A 17,080-nucleotide genomic window follows, 5' to 3' on the forward strand; every position below is an offset into this window, starting at 1 on the left:
CCATTTCTTTATTCAGGCTTTCTCTGGTTGTTGAAAACATTTTTTTCCAGATTGTGCTGATCGGTACTGTGATTTAGCGTTTTACTATGTCTCTGAGAAATAGGGAACACCAGGCCCAGGTGACAAAGACCTTCAGCCTTCACAACTATCCCCAGGTCCCATCCATCCATGGCCCTATTTTGAGCCCTGTGTCTTTGCCTTTCTGGAATGTGTACTTGAGCTCTGATGATGCTCTTGCTCGTCTGGATGGAAGGTCAAGAGAAGCGTGCAAGTGTGTGCAGATACTAGCCAACTGTACAAAAGTAAGATGTGCATTTGTACCTCTGCCTACCTTTGCCTCTGGCCACACCCACTGCTGGCATGTGGCCCTTAGGAGATCGCCTAGAAAGGAAAGCAACCCTCAGGCTAAAAAAAAAAGCTCACCTGATGTATCTCTTAGATTTTTGCTGTGATTTTATGACTTTACTTCTTCTTGCAAACTGCACAGAGTTGTTTTATGTTAAGCGGCATTTTAGTTGTATGTATAAATAAATAAATAAATATAAAAATAAACATCTGGACAGGAATAATTCAAGAATGGAAAAGTAGCCAGAGTGCAACAATCTTTCCCTTTCAAAGAGCTGCTTACTTGTAGTTCATTGCTTGTTAGTTCTTACTTTCAATATTTGTGGTAATTGTCATTAATTAAAGAAAACCCACTGGATTCTACACATCCAAAAAGAGGAGCACCATCTCTTAAATGGGCTGAGAATCAGCATTCATTGTCACCTAGATAGTTTCAAGTAGAGTCAAAATATATTAGAGTTAACTGAACTTTCAGGACGCATTTCTGAAAAGCACAGTTCTAGTCTGCTGCAACAAACTGGCAAAGAGTGAAGTCCAGTCCTATTAAAGCAATGATTATCCTGTGATTGATTCTTAAAGGAGTTGGATTACATGCATGCCCTGTGACAGCTTAAAGTATAAAAATAAACTAGTATATCTGTGAGCTGCCAAGGACCATGTCTTTGTATGGAATTTTAAGAGTGTGTTTGGTAGTACATCAGCTGCCTCTTAACTAAAGTAATAAACTAAATCCTGTGTTTAAATCCTTGTAAAAAAGGGTTGTGCCTAGAGCAAATCTAATTACTGTATTAAAACACCGCCGAAAGGAACTATCCCAGTTTTCTCACATTCAAAAGAATATTAACACAATTGCCTGGAGCCCTATTAAGCACTTTCATTTCAAAGATCAAAAACTGAGTCTTTGACAAATGTATCTAAAATAATATGGTTCTGATATTTGATGAATTATTATAATTGGCTTTAAAAAGCCTACCTTTTCCTGAATGTTGAGCAGGCACTTTCATCACCATCTTCTTCTGGAAAATTAATTAATAGTTTATTTTTTTAAAGGTTTTCTACAAGACAGTTAACAAGCTCTGTTTTCATATTTATCAAGGTCATAGAGGAACAATGGGACCAATTCCAGACTATTGGCCTGAAAATAACTTACCTGCCTCCACTAACTGAACTCCTATAGGTTTTGCCTGTTAAAATTCATAGCAAAGTAATCATGTAGACTATTTAGGATTTTATCGCTTAGTAATGCTCTTAAAAGGGACGCGGGTGGCGCTGTGGGTTAAAGCCTCAGCGCCTAGGACTTGCCGATCGCATGGTCGGCGGTTCGAATCCCTGCGGCGGGGTGCGCTCCCGTCATTCGGTCCCAGCGCCTGCCAACCTAGCAGTTCGAAAGCACCTCCGGGTGCAAGTAGATAAATAGGGACCGCTTACTGGTGGGAAGGTAAACGGCGTTCCGTGTGCTGCGCTGGCTTGCCAGATGCAGCTTGTCACGCTGGCCACGTGACCCGGAAGTGTCTGCGGACAGCGCTGGCTCCCGGCCTATAGAGTGAGATGAGCGCACAACCCTAGAGTCTGGCAAGACTGGCCCTGACGGGCAGGGGTACCTTTACCTTTACCTAATGCTCTTAAAAGAGGGCAAGTCATTTGCTCTGCACAAGCTACTTGCAAAAGGAAAAGAAATGTAGAATATAATGCCTACCAAGAAGTTGATTCAACAAAACATGCATAAAAGAAAATAAATTTCATGCCATTATTCTCAATGTTTTCTTGCGCTTTCTCAGCTTGACAATCCTTATGCAAATACTACTACAGCTATGGGTCACCTGCTAACTGCTATTAGCAAACAGCAGCGGGCCCACCCGGATGGAGCATTTGTGGTTGCTGGTGATTTCAATCGAGCCGATTTAAGGACTGTGCTTCCTAAGTTCCACCAGTATGTTGATTGTCCCACTAGGGGGGGGAATACCCTAGACCGAGTATATAGCAACATCATGCATGGATACAAGACCAAGCCCTTGCCCAATTTGGGACAGTCAGACCACATATCCTTACTTATGATACCATCATATAGACCTCTCGTACGCAGAATTAGACCATCAACTAGAGAGATACGAGTGTGGCCAGCAGGTGCACCCGAGCAACTTCAAGATTGCTTTCGGAACACTGAATGGTCACTTTTTGTGGAGAATAATGTGGACACATACGCTTCAATAGTACTGTTCTATGTCAAAAGCTGCATTGATGTCGTTACTACCACCAAACAAATACGGGTGTTTCCTAACAACAAGCCCTGGCTAAACAGGGATGTGTATCTTCTGTTAAAGGCAAGGAATGCTGCTTTTCACTCTGGCGATGCGCAACAGTATAGAGAAGCTAGAGCCAAACTGAAAAAGGGCATTAGGGATGCCAAAGCTATGTACTGCCGGAGGATCGAAAAGCATTTTGAGAGCTCCGACCCTCGTCGTGTATGGCAAGGCCTGCGACAAATTACAGGGCAAAATATTAAAAACGAACTGGCTAACAGCAGTGCGCACCTGGCTGATCAGCTGAATCAATTCTTCAGTCGTTTTGAGGTGGGAACTGGAACCACCGTCACTACAGCATTGGCTACCAGCACATCATCAGAAACTATTACTGATAAACAACCACTTTTATTACAGACCTCCGACGTACAACGTGCTTTTCGGAGCATTAATACTAGGAAGGCAGCTGGACCGGATGGAATTATGGGACGAGTTATTAGGGACTGTGCTGCAGAATTAGCTGGTGTATTTACGGACATTTTTAATCTATCCCTGTTGCAGGGTTCTGTCCCTACCTGCCTGAAGACATCGATTATAGTGCCAGTCCCTAAACAGTCAGTGGTGGTATCTCTCAATGACTACAGACCAATAGCCCTAACATCTGTCGTTATGAAATGCTTTGAGAGATTGGTGCTAGATTATATTAAGGCTGGTCTTCCATCCACTCTAGACCCGTTCCAGTTTGCATACAGAAGAAATAGATCTACTGATGATGCTATTTCCATCGCTGTTCATACTGTACTGAGTCATCTAGAACGACAGGGAACCTACGCAAGGCTGTTGTTTGTGGACTACAGTTCTGCCTTTAATACAATTCTACCAGACAGGTTATTCCTTAAAATGACCAATTTGGGTATACATCAGAAGATCTGTTTGTGGGTAAGGAATTTCCTGACCGATAGGCCGCAGACAGTGAGAATGGGACCTTACTATTCTTCTACTCTAGTATTAAGCACAGGAGCCCCTCAGGGGTGTGTGTTAAGCCCCTTTCTCTATTCCCTGTACACATTTGACTGCACCCCACTGTATAAGTCCAACACAATCATCAAATTTGCGGATGATACAACAGTGGTGGGGCTCATTAGTGAGAATGATGAGGCTGCTTATAGGAAAGAAGTACAGGGGTTAATTCAATGGTGTAAAGAAAATAATCTTATGCTTAACACCAAAAAAACCAAAGAACTCATAATTGATTTTAGGAGAAAGAAAAGTGTATTTTTACCATTGCACATAAATGGCGAGGAGGTGGAGAGGGTTGGTAGTTTTAAATACCTGGGCACTTACATCTCTGAGGACCTCTCATGGACTGCAAATATTAATATGGTTGTGAGGAAGGTGCAGGGGAGGTTGTATTTCCTGAGAATGCTCAGAGGATTGAATCTATCTCAGCACCTACTTCTGTCCTATTATCATAGTACCATTGAGAGTGTCTTAACCTATAGTATATTATCGTGGTATGGGAGCAGCTCTGGAATGGATAAAAAAGCTTTACAGAGAATAATTAAAATTGCCCAGAATGTTATTGGGCTCCAACTACCAACCCTGGATGAGATCTTCACGTCTCGCAGCTTGAAGAAGTCACACAATATCTTGAGAGATCCCACCCATCCTGCTCACAACCTCTTTGAACTGTTGCCTTCGGGCAGAAGATACAGGACAATGAAAACACGAACCACACGCCTTCTGAATAGTTTCTATCCAAGAGCTCTGATTGCACTAAATAATGATCTCAGGGCCAGTTGTAAGAAATAGCAAGCAGTGAGTAGTAAGGAATGAGATAGGTTTTAGGTTATGCTATGCTTTTAATAGGTTGTGTTATATTCTGGATTATGTATGTTTTAATAGATTATGTCTGAATAGGATGAGAGTGTTGGAGATACGTGCAAATGTGTATGTGAATCCGGTCTTGGGTGTTTGATTTTCGTTGTTGTGTATACTGTGTATATACGGACAATGACAATAAATTTATCTAATCTAATCTAATCTTAAAATTCCTCATTTATTATGGTCATGCACAGGCCCCGATATCTGGCCTATACAGTACTTATATTGGTGTTTTTTTAAATAAAAAATCCTGATCTCTTCCAGAGTCACCCTGTATTTTCTCTCTGCTTCACTCTGTCATCAGCTCCAAAGCTACTCTGTATAAAATTGAATTGTGTTCCCTCATTCACTATAATGGAGAAGCTTTTCCTCCTTTTGGCCAAAGTGTATGGCATGTAGTGGATTAAACTTGCCAAATTGCATCCAAATATGTCCAGGAGATTTTTGTGAGGGGAGGTAAAAGTGATTCACTTTAATCCATAATCCCTTTGGGTGGAGGCTATCTGCTCCTTACCTTAAAGTAATTTAAGAGGTGACTGAGCGAAATGCATTCTTGCTTCTATATTGTTTTAAAAATGGTACCTTCACGTTGACCTAAGTGCTCTGTGGTAAGCCTTGTTTTCTCCAATAAGCCATGGGCCTATTGCCTACAATACTGCTTGTAGGGTTGCAAAGAGCTCTGAACTTTTTCGTTGTAGGAAAAAAACAGTTTTTTTTTTAAAAAAACTTAAATGAAATTTTAATTTCTTTTCTTCTTCTTTTTAATCCTCCATTGCTGTACCTAACCAAAAGCAACCCCATAGTACTTCAGTGTTCTGTAGATAACATTTTGGATAGCTTTCTTCCTGGAACAAATAACAACCTGAGAGGGAAGTATTTTCATCCTATGTTGAATAGCAACGTGGGGTTGGTAAGCCATTATGATGCACCCAGCACTATGGCTGTTATTTTTTTAAAAGAAAAGATGTGTGAAATACAGTCATGCATTTTCACATATAGTCTATAGCCCATGATTCAACATACTTCAGTAAAAGTAGGCATTGCCCCCCTCAAATTAAAGTGAGTAATTGAATATTACCATATTGTTCTGTGTATAAGACAATGGTTTTTTGCTTTAAAAAAAAAGTTCAAAAATTGGGGGGGAGGGTGATCTTATACACAGATGGTGAATGCACAGAGGTCCAGGCTCTGGCTCTTGAAATATGGCATCCTAATTTTGGAAACCCTAACTATTTTAAAATATTGATTTTGGGTTCAAAAAAATAGGGGTCGTCTTATACATGGAAAAATACAGCAGTTTTTAAATTCCATATTTCCTCTTATTAAAACTAATCACAAAACATTCTACCTTTTTGGCTGTTGCCTCCCAATTCCATTTGTAGCTGCTGAGTAGGTGGAATTTCAAACGCAGACGGAACAGGTGCAAGATACCAGTCTGTTGGCTCTTCATTTTCTACATATCTGTTTCCAACATATTACCATGAAGCGAAAAAACATTAAGTGTTTCCAACCAAATTAATGACAAACTGCAGGAGAACATATTGACTGTTGTGTCACTCCTAAATTATCCCTTTTAACATTACACTTGGGGGGGGGGACGTGTTATATTTTAAATGTAAGACTTCTGTTAACCCACCTCAGTTTAATGAGAATTTGGTATGCTTTGGGACACAACCAAAGCAGATAGCCAATGTTTCCTCTCCTCCGACAGAAGTCGGTAAAACAGGAGGAGAGAGAGAGACAATTATTTTTAGATTCTCGTTCCCCACTGAACCCCCCAATCTGCTCTGGAGAGGGCTGCCATTTCAAAGGCAGAATTGACGTCCGGTGGGAATTTTGGGGTGTCCTGCTTTTTACTTTTTGAAATATGGCAACCCTACCTCTGGGGGCTAGAGCGGATTTGGGTGGGGTTGTAGGGAACAGAAGAAATAAGCAAAACTGCATCTCTTTCCCCCATTTTGCTCCTGGATGCCTTCAGTCAGTAAAGGGAAAACATCTGATATCATCATAGGGCTCCTAATAAGCTGAGATGTCCTGCTGCTATGTTATCTTGTAGAACTAACTTACGTTATCATAATCATTTGCTACAGAAACTTTTTTTGGGAAAAAACATAACAACAAACAAACCAAAACAAAACAAATGCAAGATAATTAAATAAATTGTTATTGTAAAATATTCTAGGGGCCTACCTGCCACTATGTACATTCTTTGGAATATAGAGATAGGTAGCCCCTTGAATATTTAACAATATGAATTTATTTAGTTATCTTTCATTTGTTTTGTTTTGTTTTGTTTTGTTATTCTTTGAAATATAGAGGACTGAGAGAAGTAGGAAAGGAGAAGCTTATTTATTATGGTTCATTGAAAATAAAAACCTTTAGTAAAGGTGAAATATTGATACAATCTGAAGAGAGACCAGAGTTAATAGAAAAAATATGAACTGCAGCAATATAAGAACTGGACAAAAATCAAGGAGTGTAGGAAACCACTTTGATCAAATTTATACATTTGGAAATAACTGGAATTATTTTTATATTAATTGGAATTTGTATAATTTTAAAATGTGCTGTTTTTTGGGGGGGTTGTTTTTATTTTGATTATATATTTTGTGGTTTTATATTTTCATTTTGTTCTGTGAACTGCCCTAAGACCTCTGGGTATAGGGTGGTATATGAGGAGGAGTAGTAGTAGTAGTAGTAGTAGTAATAATAATAATAATAATAATAATAATAATAATAATAATAATGGCAAATATTGGGTAAATATTTGAAAATTTAAAAAATATTATCATTATTTTTTAAAAAAAAACCTTTATCTCATTTTACAGAAAACAAATTAGAGCCAGAAAACATTCCCTTGACTTCTACCACTGCCAAATCACAGAGAAAACTTATGGGAGACAGCTGCAACAAACTTACTTATGTTTTGTACCTGGTCCTTCAAAAAACAAATTATCCAAAGAAAAAGCAGGGTCTGTCATTGTATTAAGACGAGAGGTGAATTCTCAGAAAAGCTGCAAAAGACAATGACAACTATAATTATTTCAATATACTGACAATGGAACACCAGCTTTTTCATGATCAAGGTGTCTCCCCTGCCACGTAAGTATACCAGCTTTTTCAACCCAATAAGGATATTATTATTTTTATAACATTGCATTTTTTATTATTATATTATATTCTTTAGAACGCCCACTGGAGGAAGCCTTAAATTCAAAGATCCCCCGTGTCATTTTTCACCTCAGAGCAAAATCAGACCAGAGTGGCAGGCAGCCATTTTGAAATTCCATATATTTTGCCAACTGACTTGGTAGACACCTTTGCACAAGTGTGTGTGTGTGTGTGTGTGTGTGTGTGTGTGTGTACACATGCATACATTACACACACACACACACACACACACACACACACACACACATATATCTCTTGCTTGGCAAAACAGCCCTTTCCTTGGCCGAAGAAGACAATGTTTGTCCTTGTGGGACATGCAACTCCCATCCATCCAAAGTGGATTTACGGGCTCTAAAGGAAGGACTGCTTAAAGCAGCACCCCATGAATTAAAAGGGCTGTTTTGTACCATGGCCTATGTCTGTAGGCTGTGTCTGGCTCCATATATTTGGCCAAGCGGAGCCCCTAGGCTACAACCTTCCTTTCTCACCCCAAGCGGGGAACGTTAAAATCAAATGTTCCCTCAGGTTGTTTCCTTAAGTCTCTACTAGCAGCCTGAAATAGTGAAAGCTGAGGAGAACAGGCCAGCCACTCCAAATCACTGCTTGTCCTCCAACAACATGGACGCCACCGGCTGTCTTATTACTAGAGGGAAGAGGGAAGAAAGATTGCCGCTTTTCAAGGAGCTTTTATCAGGAATCAAAGGCAAAGAAAAAGAGGGAATGCCCTCATAAAAGCAGAGAGGGAAATTAAGTTCCTTAGCCGAGGCTGTTCTTTCCCTTATTAGATAAACAAAGGGAAAGAAGGCAAAATATGTAGGGCTGCCGTATCTCCAAACGTGGAATAAAAAAATTCGCTCTTAAGCTTTTTTCCTCTTTAGTAAAATCTACAAGAATTTTTGAGTTTTGGAGCTTTGGGGGGGGTGCATTTTTTTATTTAACCTCCATTTCCCACCTGAAAAAAAATGCAGGGTGCGATTTCTGGAGGCGAATTTACACTATTTCGAGCCCTTTGTCAATTAACCGTTTAGCAGGAGAGCTAGGAGTATTTTACTAGCTGGAAAAATACCATTTGTCTGGTGCGGCAGGATTCGAAGAGCAAACGTGAAAAGGCACTTCTATGAAAAGGCACTTCTAACATGCCCAAGATAGTGGAATACAGAATTATACACTTGGTGATTGAAACAGACTTGGCCCCAAATGCAACACCTGTGCTCCTTCACGCTCCCTCCCTTATAATTACTTTTAACTGTTTCTCCCCGTTTCAGTCTTTTTAAGCATGTATGATATCAAAGCCTCTCAGCAGCAGCAGCAACAACAACTTTGTCCCAACCCCCCCTGAAAAATATGGCAACCTGCATCCCATGCAGAGTTTAAGTCATAAATGTACCGGTACTCTATTCTTCTTGATATATATGGGTGTTCCATCGAGCTAGAAGCAAAGTACCTTCAAATCAGTCTGCAGTTATGTTTTACATAGCAGCAGGCCATTTTGAAGCTGTTGTTATATTATATCTACCTAGTTTTGCATGGCATGTTGGATTCTTCATGAAGATGCATAGCTGTCAACCCAACTGTGTGTGTGTGCACTCAGATTTATTAAGCCAAATATCTTACAGTTATCACTCCCACCTGGTGAGCTATTTTTTAGCTTTACCCAAAGTTGCTGAGCTTTTTTTTTTAGCAAAATAGCAAAAAAGCCATTTTTGAGATGTTATTTTTTAGGGGGGGGGTCAGCAAAAACCATTTTACTGATTTCTGCCCGGACCCAAGTATTCCATATTGACTGCAGTATTCCATATCCATGTCTAGGAAATTCCGGACTTATGGCAACCCTATAAAGTGTTCCTGATGACAAGGAGTTGTTCAGGATGCTGGAGTACAAAAAAACCGGAACTATTTTGAAATCTGTTACATTTTTATATTTTATGAACTCTACAGCTAATAAAACTTTATAAACTAACTTTTTTATAAAACATAACACAAAAACAAAATAAAGTTATGATGTACATAAATTCTCTGGACACAATCCTGCCAGAGTTAAGCACCTTTAAGCCATTGATCTCACGGTGAGAGTTAAGCATGAGTTTAAAAAGCCACGGCTGAAATCCATGGGATGTAAAAGTGCTTAACTTTGACTGGATCGTGTCCACTGTAGTTTCAGACAGCAGTTGCCTTTTTTCTTTTTCTTTTTCTACCTTCAGAAAGGGTGCTCTCCAATTCTTTTGGCCTCAGGCAAGTTTCCATCTTCGTCTGCAACATCTGCTTTTAGCTGACCAGACTTTAAAGATTAAAACGACCATACAAACTGTTCAGGTTTTTTTAGAGCTCTTTTTTTCTCTCCCTCAGAGTCTCTTCCCAAGATGTCATCTCCCTCAACACACAGAAATCACATAAAATATATAGCAAAGCAGCCTCTCAACAGCTCTGAGACAGTTTAATTTTTGATTTCCCCCAAGCCTAACATCTGATCAGCCATATGTTTTGAGTCTTTTTGACTCATAGAGATCACATAACAAGCCATAAACCTGTATGTTCTGGAGCAATGTTACCAGAAAAATCACGAACACCAGACAGTCATGGGTCAATGGTCCATGCAACAATAGGAGGAGACATGTCCCATCCGAGTACAAATTTGTTAAAAGCCTGAGAAGTTCTGAAGAAGTTTCCCACTGAGTAAAGAAACACAGGCTCTTTTCAACACCAAAAAACACTGATTGAGTTATAATGACAACAAAATAAATGAGAAATGAGAAAGAGGACCTTTAACAGGATCATTTCCTTCTCTTGCAGATAATTACTAGGTAGCAGTTATTGTTATGGTGTCATATGAACAAATGATGACATTGTCTGATAACCAGCATCTTGGAAAAAACAGGTACTCTCTCCCACCCTTGAAATTCTCTGCCTCTATTCCCCTCATCTGTGGGAGACCCTTGTCTTGGGTTGCTATATTTCAAAAAGTAAAAACCAGGGCACCACAAAAAGCTGTTCAGCTTTTTTTAGAAAGACCCCAAAATGTTGTTGACCTTTTTTTAAAAAAAAGAAAGAAAGCATGATTTTTCGATTCACTTGTCTAAGATCCAGGACAAAGCGCCACCTTTCAGAAGTTCCCCCAGACGTCAATTCTGCCTTTGAAATCCGGGCAATTTCTGGGAAAATCAGCCCTAAACTAAGTGTTATACATAACTGTTTTGAAATAGTTGGGTGTTTTTCCTCCCTGCATGTTTATAATGGGCGATTGTTGCCATGCTGAGATTTTTCTTAGGGAACGTATGGCAGCCCTACTTAAAAGTTTAAAGCGTTATTTCGTGTAGCCAATATGTCCAAATTGCAACATGACCTCGGGTACAAGCAAACTCTCCCCCCCTATCAAAAATTCCTGGCATGGGAGAAGGGAGTAACTATTTGCACTCTGTGGCTATGGGAGAAAACCTGCAAACTAGAAGAATCCCTTGCCTGCTTTTTCCCTTCTCCAGTGCAGTGTTGCTACCTGAATAGCTTTTCTCCAGTTTGTCTTCTTCTGAACACTCAGGCCCTGTTTTGTTTTGGGTTTTTTTAATGACCCATTCTTCCAAGTTTCTTTTAAAATGAAAAACAACAACTCAAGTCAAGGAGAAAAAAAATAAAAATTTAGTTCCCTGCATTTCCCCCCAGCTCCTACAAGAAATAAAATGCAAGCAATACAGTTCATTTGCTTGGATGAAACAGGGAGGGATCTTCTCCCTGTTTCCATTTTTTAAAAAAAGATGTTTACTGACCTTATTACCCAGTCTTTGATCGCTGTGTCCTGCAAACACTTACGCACTTGAATAAGCTTACTCATTCAAATAGTTCTCCTGAAGTTAGTCAAGTGCATAAGCATTTGCCAAATTGGGCCCTAAGAGAACTAAATACAGGTCCCTCTGGACCCCACCAATACTGTTTGTATGTCAGCCAGAGGGAATCTCCCAGGAGTGATGCAACATTCTCCTCTCCAGAGGCTGAGCATACATTTTATGCAGCACTGCACTAACTCATACCCACTTAGGAAATCCAAGTTTGGAAGCCAGTATTCTAAATGGCTTCGAGTTCATTTTATTTCTCTTTTTTGGGACCCCCCCCCCCCACTAGGGCTGCCATACGACTGGATTTTCCTGGACATTACTGGGATTTCAAAGGTGGAATTGACGTCCAGGGGGGATTTCTGAAAGGTGGCGCTCTGTCCTAGATCTAAGATGAGCCCATCAAAATATTGCACTTTTTGGGCATTTTTGTGTTTAAAAAAAATGCTTGACAATTGAGGGGTTTCCAAAAAAAATATGGCAACCTACACTTTTCTACATTCTCTGTCAAAATTGGCCCCTCCAGGCTAACAGCTAAAACATACCTTTCTTTCTCTCAAGTAATACATTAAGATATGATAATACTAATAAAATGATAAACAACAGAGAAGTTGAACTCACAAATAACAGGAAAGCACAATGTTCAGACCCATTGTGCACGGCCAATTGTTATTTTCGAGGCACAAGTTTCCCAATACACCAGGCCTGCACAAAACAATTGGGTTTTTTTTATTAAAAAATCTAAAATGTGTATGCCGTGCCCAGATCCACCAGCAGGCCATGGAGGACCCCCTCGCCAACAGAAGGAGGGGCTGTGGTGATCAATGGTGCCCAGCAAGAACACTCACCATCTTGCACTTCACTGCATCCACAGTTGGGTAATATGCTATTTGATGCTAAATTTGTGTCCCTGCCACCACCACCTAATCATATTATCCACAGATCAGGAAAATCCAAATTGTTATTTATTATATGGATGTTTTATGATGGCCTATATTTGGGGATGCGGGTGGCGCTGTGGTCTAAACCACTGAGCCTCTTGGGCTTGCCGATCACAAGGTCGGTGGTTTGAATCCCCCGACAGGGTGAGCTCCCGTTGCTCAGTCCCAGCTCCTGCCAACCTAGCAGTTCAAAAGCACCCTGGCAGGAAGGTAAACGGCGTTTCCGTGCGCTGCTCTGGTTCTCCAGAAGCGGCTTAGTCATGCTGGCCACATGACCCGGAAAAACTGTCTGCGGACAAATGCCGGCTCCCTCGGCCTGTAAAGCGAGATGAGTGCCACAACCACAGAGTCGTTCGCGACTGGACTTAACTGTCAGGGGTCCTTTACCTTTATATTTGCAATGCCTAACAAAGAAAGCTTGTGAGAAAACCCAAATTAAACGGGGAGGACATTCAGGCTGTCACTTGGATGACAACATTGTGTAGATGCAAAAAGCATGCATACATGGGATGCCTAGGATCTGTTTTAAACTGCTGTGTGTATCTAAAAAAAACAACTACTAGGGGTCATGGAGTATCACCAACCTGTGTGGATGTTCTCTGTATTCTTGCAGCGCTGGAAAGAATTCTAGTTCTCAACTTGATTAACCCCAAGACAGATTTGTCATTTGATGCTTTCCTAATGCCCTGAAATCTAAGCCACCCCCCAGTTGATTAATTGGTAGCTACCATTTTTTCATTGTAACTCCTGGTTCCAACATGGCATATTGATTTTTCCGGGACTTACCTCCTATTGGTATTTGATTTGGTACAGAATATATATATATATCTATGGTGAAAAAAGGAGATCCACAATTGTACTCCTTAGAGTGCAGGTGTGGGTGAAGATGGTTCAAACCCAGAAGTGGTTTTTAGTGCAATTTAGAAAAGAAAACCAGTTTATTCTGAGTCAGGTCACTTGGAATTTTAAATACAATAAAAGAAAATGTTCCATATCTCTTAGAATGGCAATGGCGCCCACTTGAGAGGTGCCAGAACTGAGTTCCAGCTGGAAAAACAGGCTTGGTCTCAAGAGACAATGGAGTGAACCTCTGGGGGTGAAGTGATGTGTGATCACCTTAAGATACCTGCACTGCATGAGGGTTGGACTAGATGACCCTTGGGGTCCCTTCCAAGTCTAAAATTCTAGGATTCTATATATTTTGCCCTGGCATCCAGTTTTCTATCTGCATGGATATCTTTGGAAGAGCATACAGTCTTGTGAGCCCCATAGTTTTGTGAGAATGTATATGTATTTTTTAAATGCCTGTAACTATATGTGCACATTTCAAGTGGGCAATTTACCCAAAAGAAAGTAAGTGCTCCATTTTAGCATTCATGCTTGGGGATATTCTAAATTAAAAGAAAATAGCTGACTGAAACTTCGGGAGATCACACCATCAAGGATCTACTTGTGTTCAAATCCCTGCAGCGATTTTGGCAAAATACAGCAAAGATACTTGGCTAAACACTCTCAATGTAGCCTCAAAGTAGCACAACTGCCTTGGTGACAGCAAAGGACCAAAGAAAAACAACATGATGCAAAAGGAAAGAGAAACTCTGTCATATTAAATTTCTGATAAAAACAGAAGAGGTTATGAACACAGCAGAAGAATGAGGTACGTCGACGCTACCAAAAGGAAATGGAGCTGGAAACGAAACACTTTTATAACAAGATGACTGCTGACAACACTACAGAAAGTAGGTGACAGCATTTCAAAGTCAAGACATGCTACATACTTGCTGATGTGTTTACAACACAGATGAAAGGATAGTCTCGAGATTTCACGAGAAATATCAGATGACACCTTTGACGTTGATAAAGTTATTAAAACATTTCCTTGGATAAAACCCATCAAGGTAAACTTTATAATTTGCATACCCAATCTAGAGCAGTGGCTGATGGTCTTTTACCTTTCTGTTATAATTCTTATAGCATTATGTATGGAGTTCTTTACTCTCTTTTTTATTATTCTCAAATATCAACAAGGATGTGAGTACAGTAGTTTCCTGTTAGCAGGTTCTCTTCAAGAGGTGTATGGACGAAAGCCTCCTCCACCAGCTGAACAAGGCCTAAATTAAAGAACAGTTGATGATATTGTCTATTTTCAGAACAAGAGTGGATAACCAGCATCTTAGGGAAAAAATATTATGTACTCTCTCCCACACTTGAAATTTTCCACTTCTGTTCCCTTGTCTATTTCCTTGTCTAGGGTTGCCATATTTCAAAAAGTAAAAATCAGGACAACCCAAAACCGTTTTGAAGGAAACCCCAAAACTGTTGAGCTTTTCCCAAAGTTGTTTACAAAACCGTCAAAAGCGATTTTTCAATTGACTTGTCTTAAGATCCAGGACCAAGCAACACCTTTCAGAAATTCCCACCCGAATTTGTTGTGTTGTGTTGACCCTATTTCCAAACTAATTGTGTGCTCTGTGATGGCAAGGCTGGAAAATAGTACTTAAACTGAAACAAAATGCCACCTCCCATTTCTCTAACAAATCAGAAAGAATAGACAGTCTTGTAATCGGAGCTCATCGTCACTAATGGATGCTAAAGGTAAAGGTAAAGGTAAAGGGACCCCTGACCATTAGGTCCAGTTGCGGACGACTCTGGGGTTGCGGCGCTCATCTCGCTTTAGTGGCCAAGGGAGCTGGTGTACAGCTTCTGGGTCATGTGGCCAGCATGACTAAGTCGCTTCTGGCGAACCCAAGCAGTGCACGGAAAGGCTGTTTACCTTTCCGCCAGAGCGGTACCTATTTATCTACTTGCACTTTGATGTGCTTTCGAACTGCTAGGTTGGCAGGAGAAGGGACCGAGCAACGGGAGCTCACCCCGCCACGGGCATTCGAACCACCAACCTTCTGATCAGCAAGTCCTAGGCTCTGTGGTTTAACCCAGAAGTGGCTTAGTCATGCTGGCTACATGACCCGGAAAAACTGTCTGGGGACAAACGTCAGCTCCTTTGGCCAGTATAGCTAGATGAGCGCCACAACCCCAGTTGTTCTTTACCTTTTTACCTTTACTCAAATAGTACTGGGCCGAGTGAGGCTCCAGTCCAAAGAACTCCATGGGTAGTGCTATGTATCTAGGGGGACTTTGAGCTTCTAATTCCTGCAAAGTAGCCCCAAAGCCACATGTCAAAGGGATGAACAGAAGGAGTCTGGGGTCTTCTCAAGCTCTGGGGCGTTCCTTACAGTTCTTTGGATCTCAGCCTGAGCTTTCAAAGGAAATACTGTAGGCTAAAGGTTCCATTCCATATGTGATTCTATTCACGTTCACTGCATATAAAATGGTACTTTTGAGAAAACATGCATATCTTTTGCCTGCAATCCTATAAGCATTTATTCTGGAACTGAGACTCTCTGAACTGGATGGGATTTGATTCAGGCCAGGGCAAACCTACACAGGGTCAGGATGCTCCTTCCAAATAGAATAGCTATAGAGGTCAAAGGATTGCTGTGAGCACTACACCTCGCATCAACGTTCTCACAACTGTCCTGACATCCTGCGTTGCTGTGGATAGTGGATGCATGAAGGCAGAGACAGAGGGATTTCTGCAGCACGATTTTACTTTTTAAATAGAATTCATAAGAAGGAAATTAACATCACATAAATATCTTGTCATAAGTATTCGGCAAAGGTTATACTGTTTGCCTGTACCCTATCAAAATCTATTATGTTACCTGAGCAATGCCGGAAGATATGCAAGAGCAAATGCTGAAGATCAAAATTACCCAAGAGTAACTTGTCACTATCATCATTTCAGTGAAGTATATCACTTAATCCTTTCCCTTTCTTTCTCCTTTGCCATACTTAAACAGATGTAACGGTTGCCACAGTAGTACTCCCTGCTCAGCTTGCAGGAAAACTGTAGAACTACTTAGGATGCACAATGATTTTAAAATGCAAATGCTTTAAGTGTGCTGCTTATACAGAAAATAAATGCTGCCTATGAAAACTGCATGTTCCAGATGTTTACGTGTCTGGGTATATATATTATTCAAATACTAGTTGTGAGAACTTTGTGAACACATACATGTTTCATGTCACTTTTGATTACGGCTCCACTTGAAACATAAGGTCACCAGCAAAACAAAAGATAAAGTATATGCAAGTGTGATATGCAACAAAATGTTGCAGCGTGGACTGTGCAGTCCAAGATTCCAGCCATTCTGTTCCAGTTAGTGTTCCATCATGACCATGCACATTCAGTTCTATTCGGGCAGCTTGGGGTTCCCATGGGGCTCTTACTCCTCCCAGGTTTTTTTGTATTTCTGCAAACCTTGGGTTCACCCCCAGCTTGCCGAGACCATTTTGCTCCATGACAAACATAGCCTGAACATCAGAAATGGAGGAAATGGACCTCATCACCCTAGCTTAATAAAGTTTGTATCATTTACACGGAATAGAAAAGATGGGAAGGCAACTAATTCTCCTACACATGACATCCTAAGATCTGAACAAACTCTATAGACCTGTGCCCCAAATTTTGGGTAGTGAGAGATTCTTGACTTAGGTATTGCTGAATTGTACTTTTCAAGCTTAGGGTATTGCTTTAGATGCAAGGCTCCAAACCACTGTTTGCACCACTGCAGCTAAACACCGATTCAAAGGAAAGAAAATAATGCTCATATGACTA

The 17,080-nt window shown here is 40.5% G+C and overlaps 1 protein-coding gene and 1 long non-coding RNA gene across 7 annotated transcripts in view; one reads left to right on the plus strand and one right to left on the minus strand.

Annotated features, from left to right (window-relative positions):
- Positions 1-9,974, minus strand: part of HFM1 (helicase for meiosis 1) — a 54,245-nt gene extending 44,271 nt beyond the window's left edge. For 2 of the 6 annotated variants that reach the window (XM_081865692.1, XM_081865687.1), the window contains exons 1-4: positions 7,710-7,830; positions 7,389-7,483; positions 5,818-5,930; positions 1,319-1,361 (exon numbers count right to left, since the gene is read on the minus strand). In XM_081865692.1, coding sequence (XP_081721818.1) covers positions 1,319-1,361; positions 5,818-5,930; positions 7,389-7,450 — 218 coding nt within the window. In that variant the 5' untranslated portion in view covers positions 7,451-7,483; positions 7,710-7,830. Of the gene's footprint in view, positions 1-1,318; positions 1,362-5,817; positions 5,931-7,388; positions 7,484-7,709; positions 7,831-8,047; positions 8,448-8,706; positions 8,818-9,835 lie in introns of those variants that run through there. The other 4 variants (XM_081865691.1, XM_081865690.1, XM_081865689.1 and 1 more) reach the window with 4 other exon arrangements.
- LOC309344037 overlaps positions 1-17,080 on the plus strand; it is a 196,211-nt gene that overhangs the window by 24,737 nt on the left and 154,394 nt on the right. The window lies entirely within an intron of this gene.

This window comes from Podarcis erhardii (genome assembly GCF_964252035.2).
Source record: "Podarcis erhardii genome assembly, chromosome: 6".
Taxonomy (NCBI): domain Eukaryota; kingdom Metazoa; phylum Chordata; class Lepidosauria; order Squamata; family Lacertidae; genus Podarcis; species Podarcis erhardii.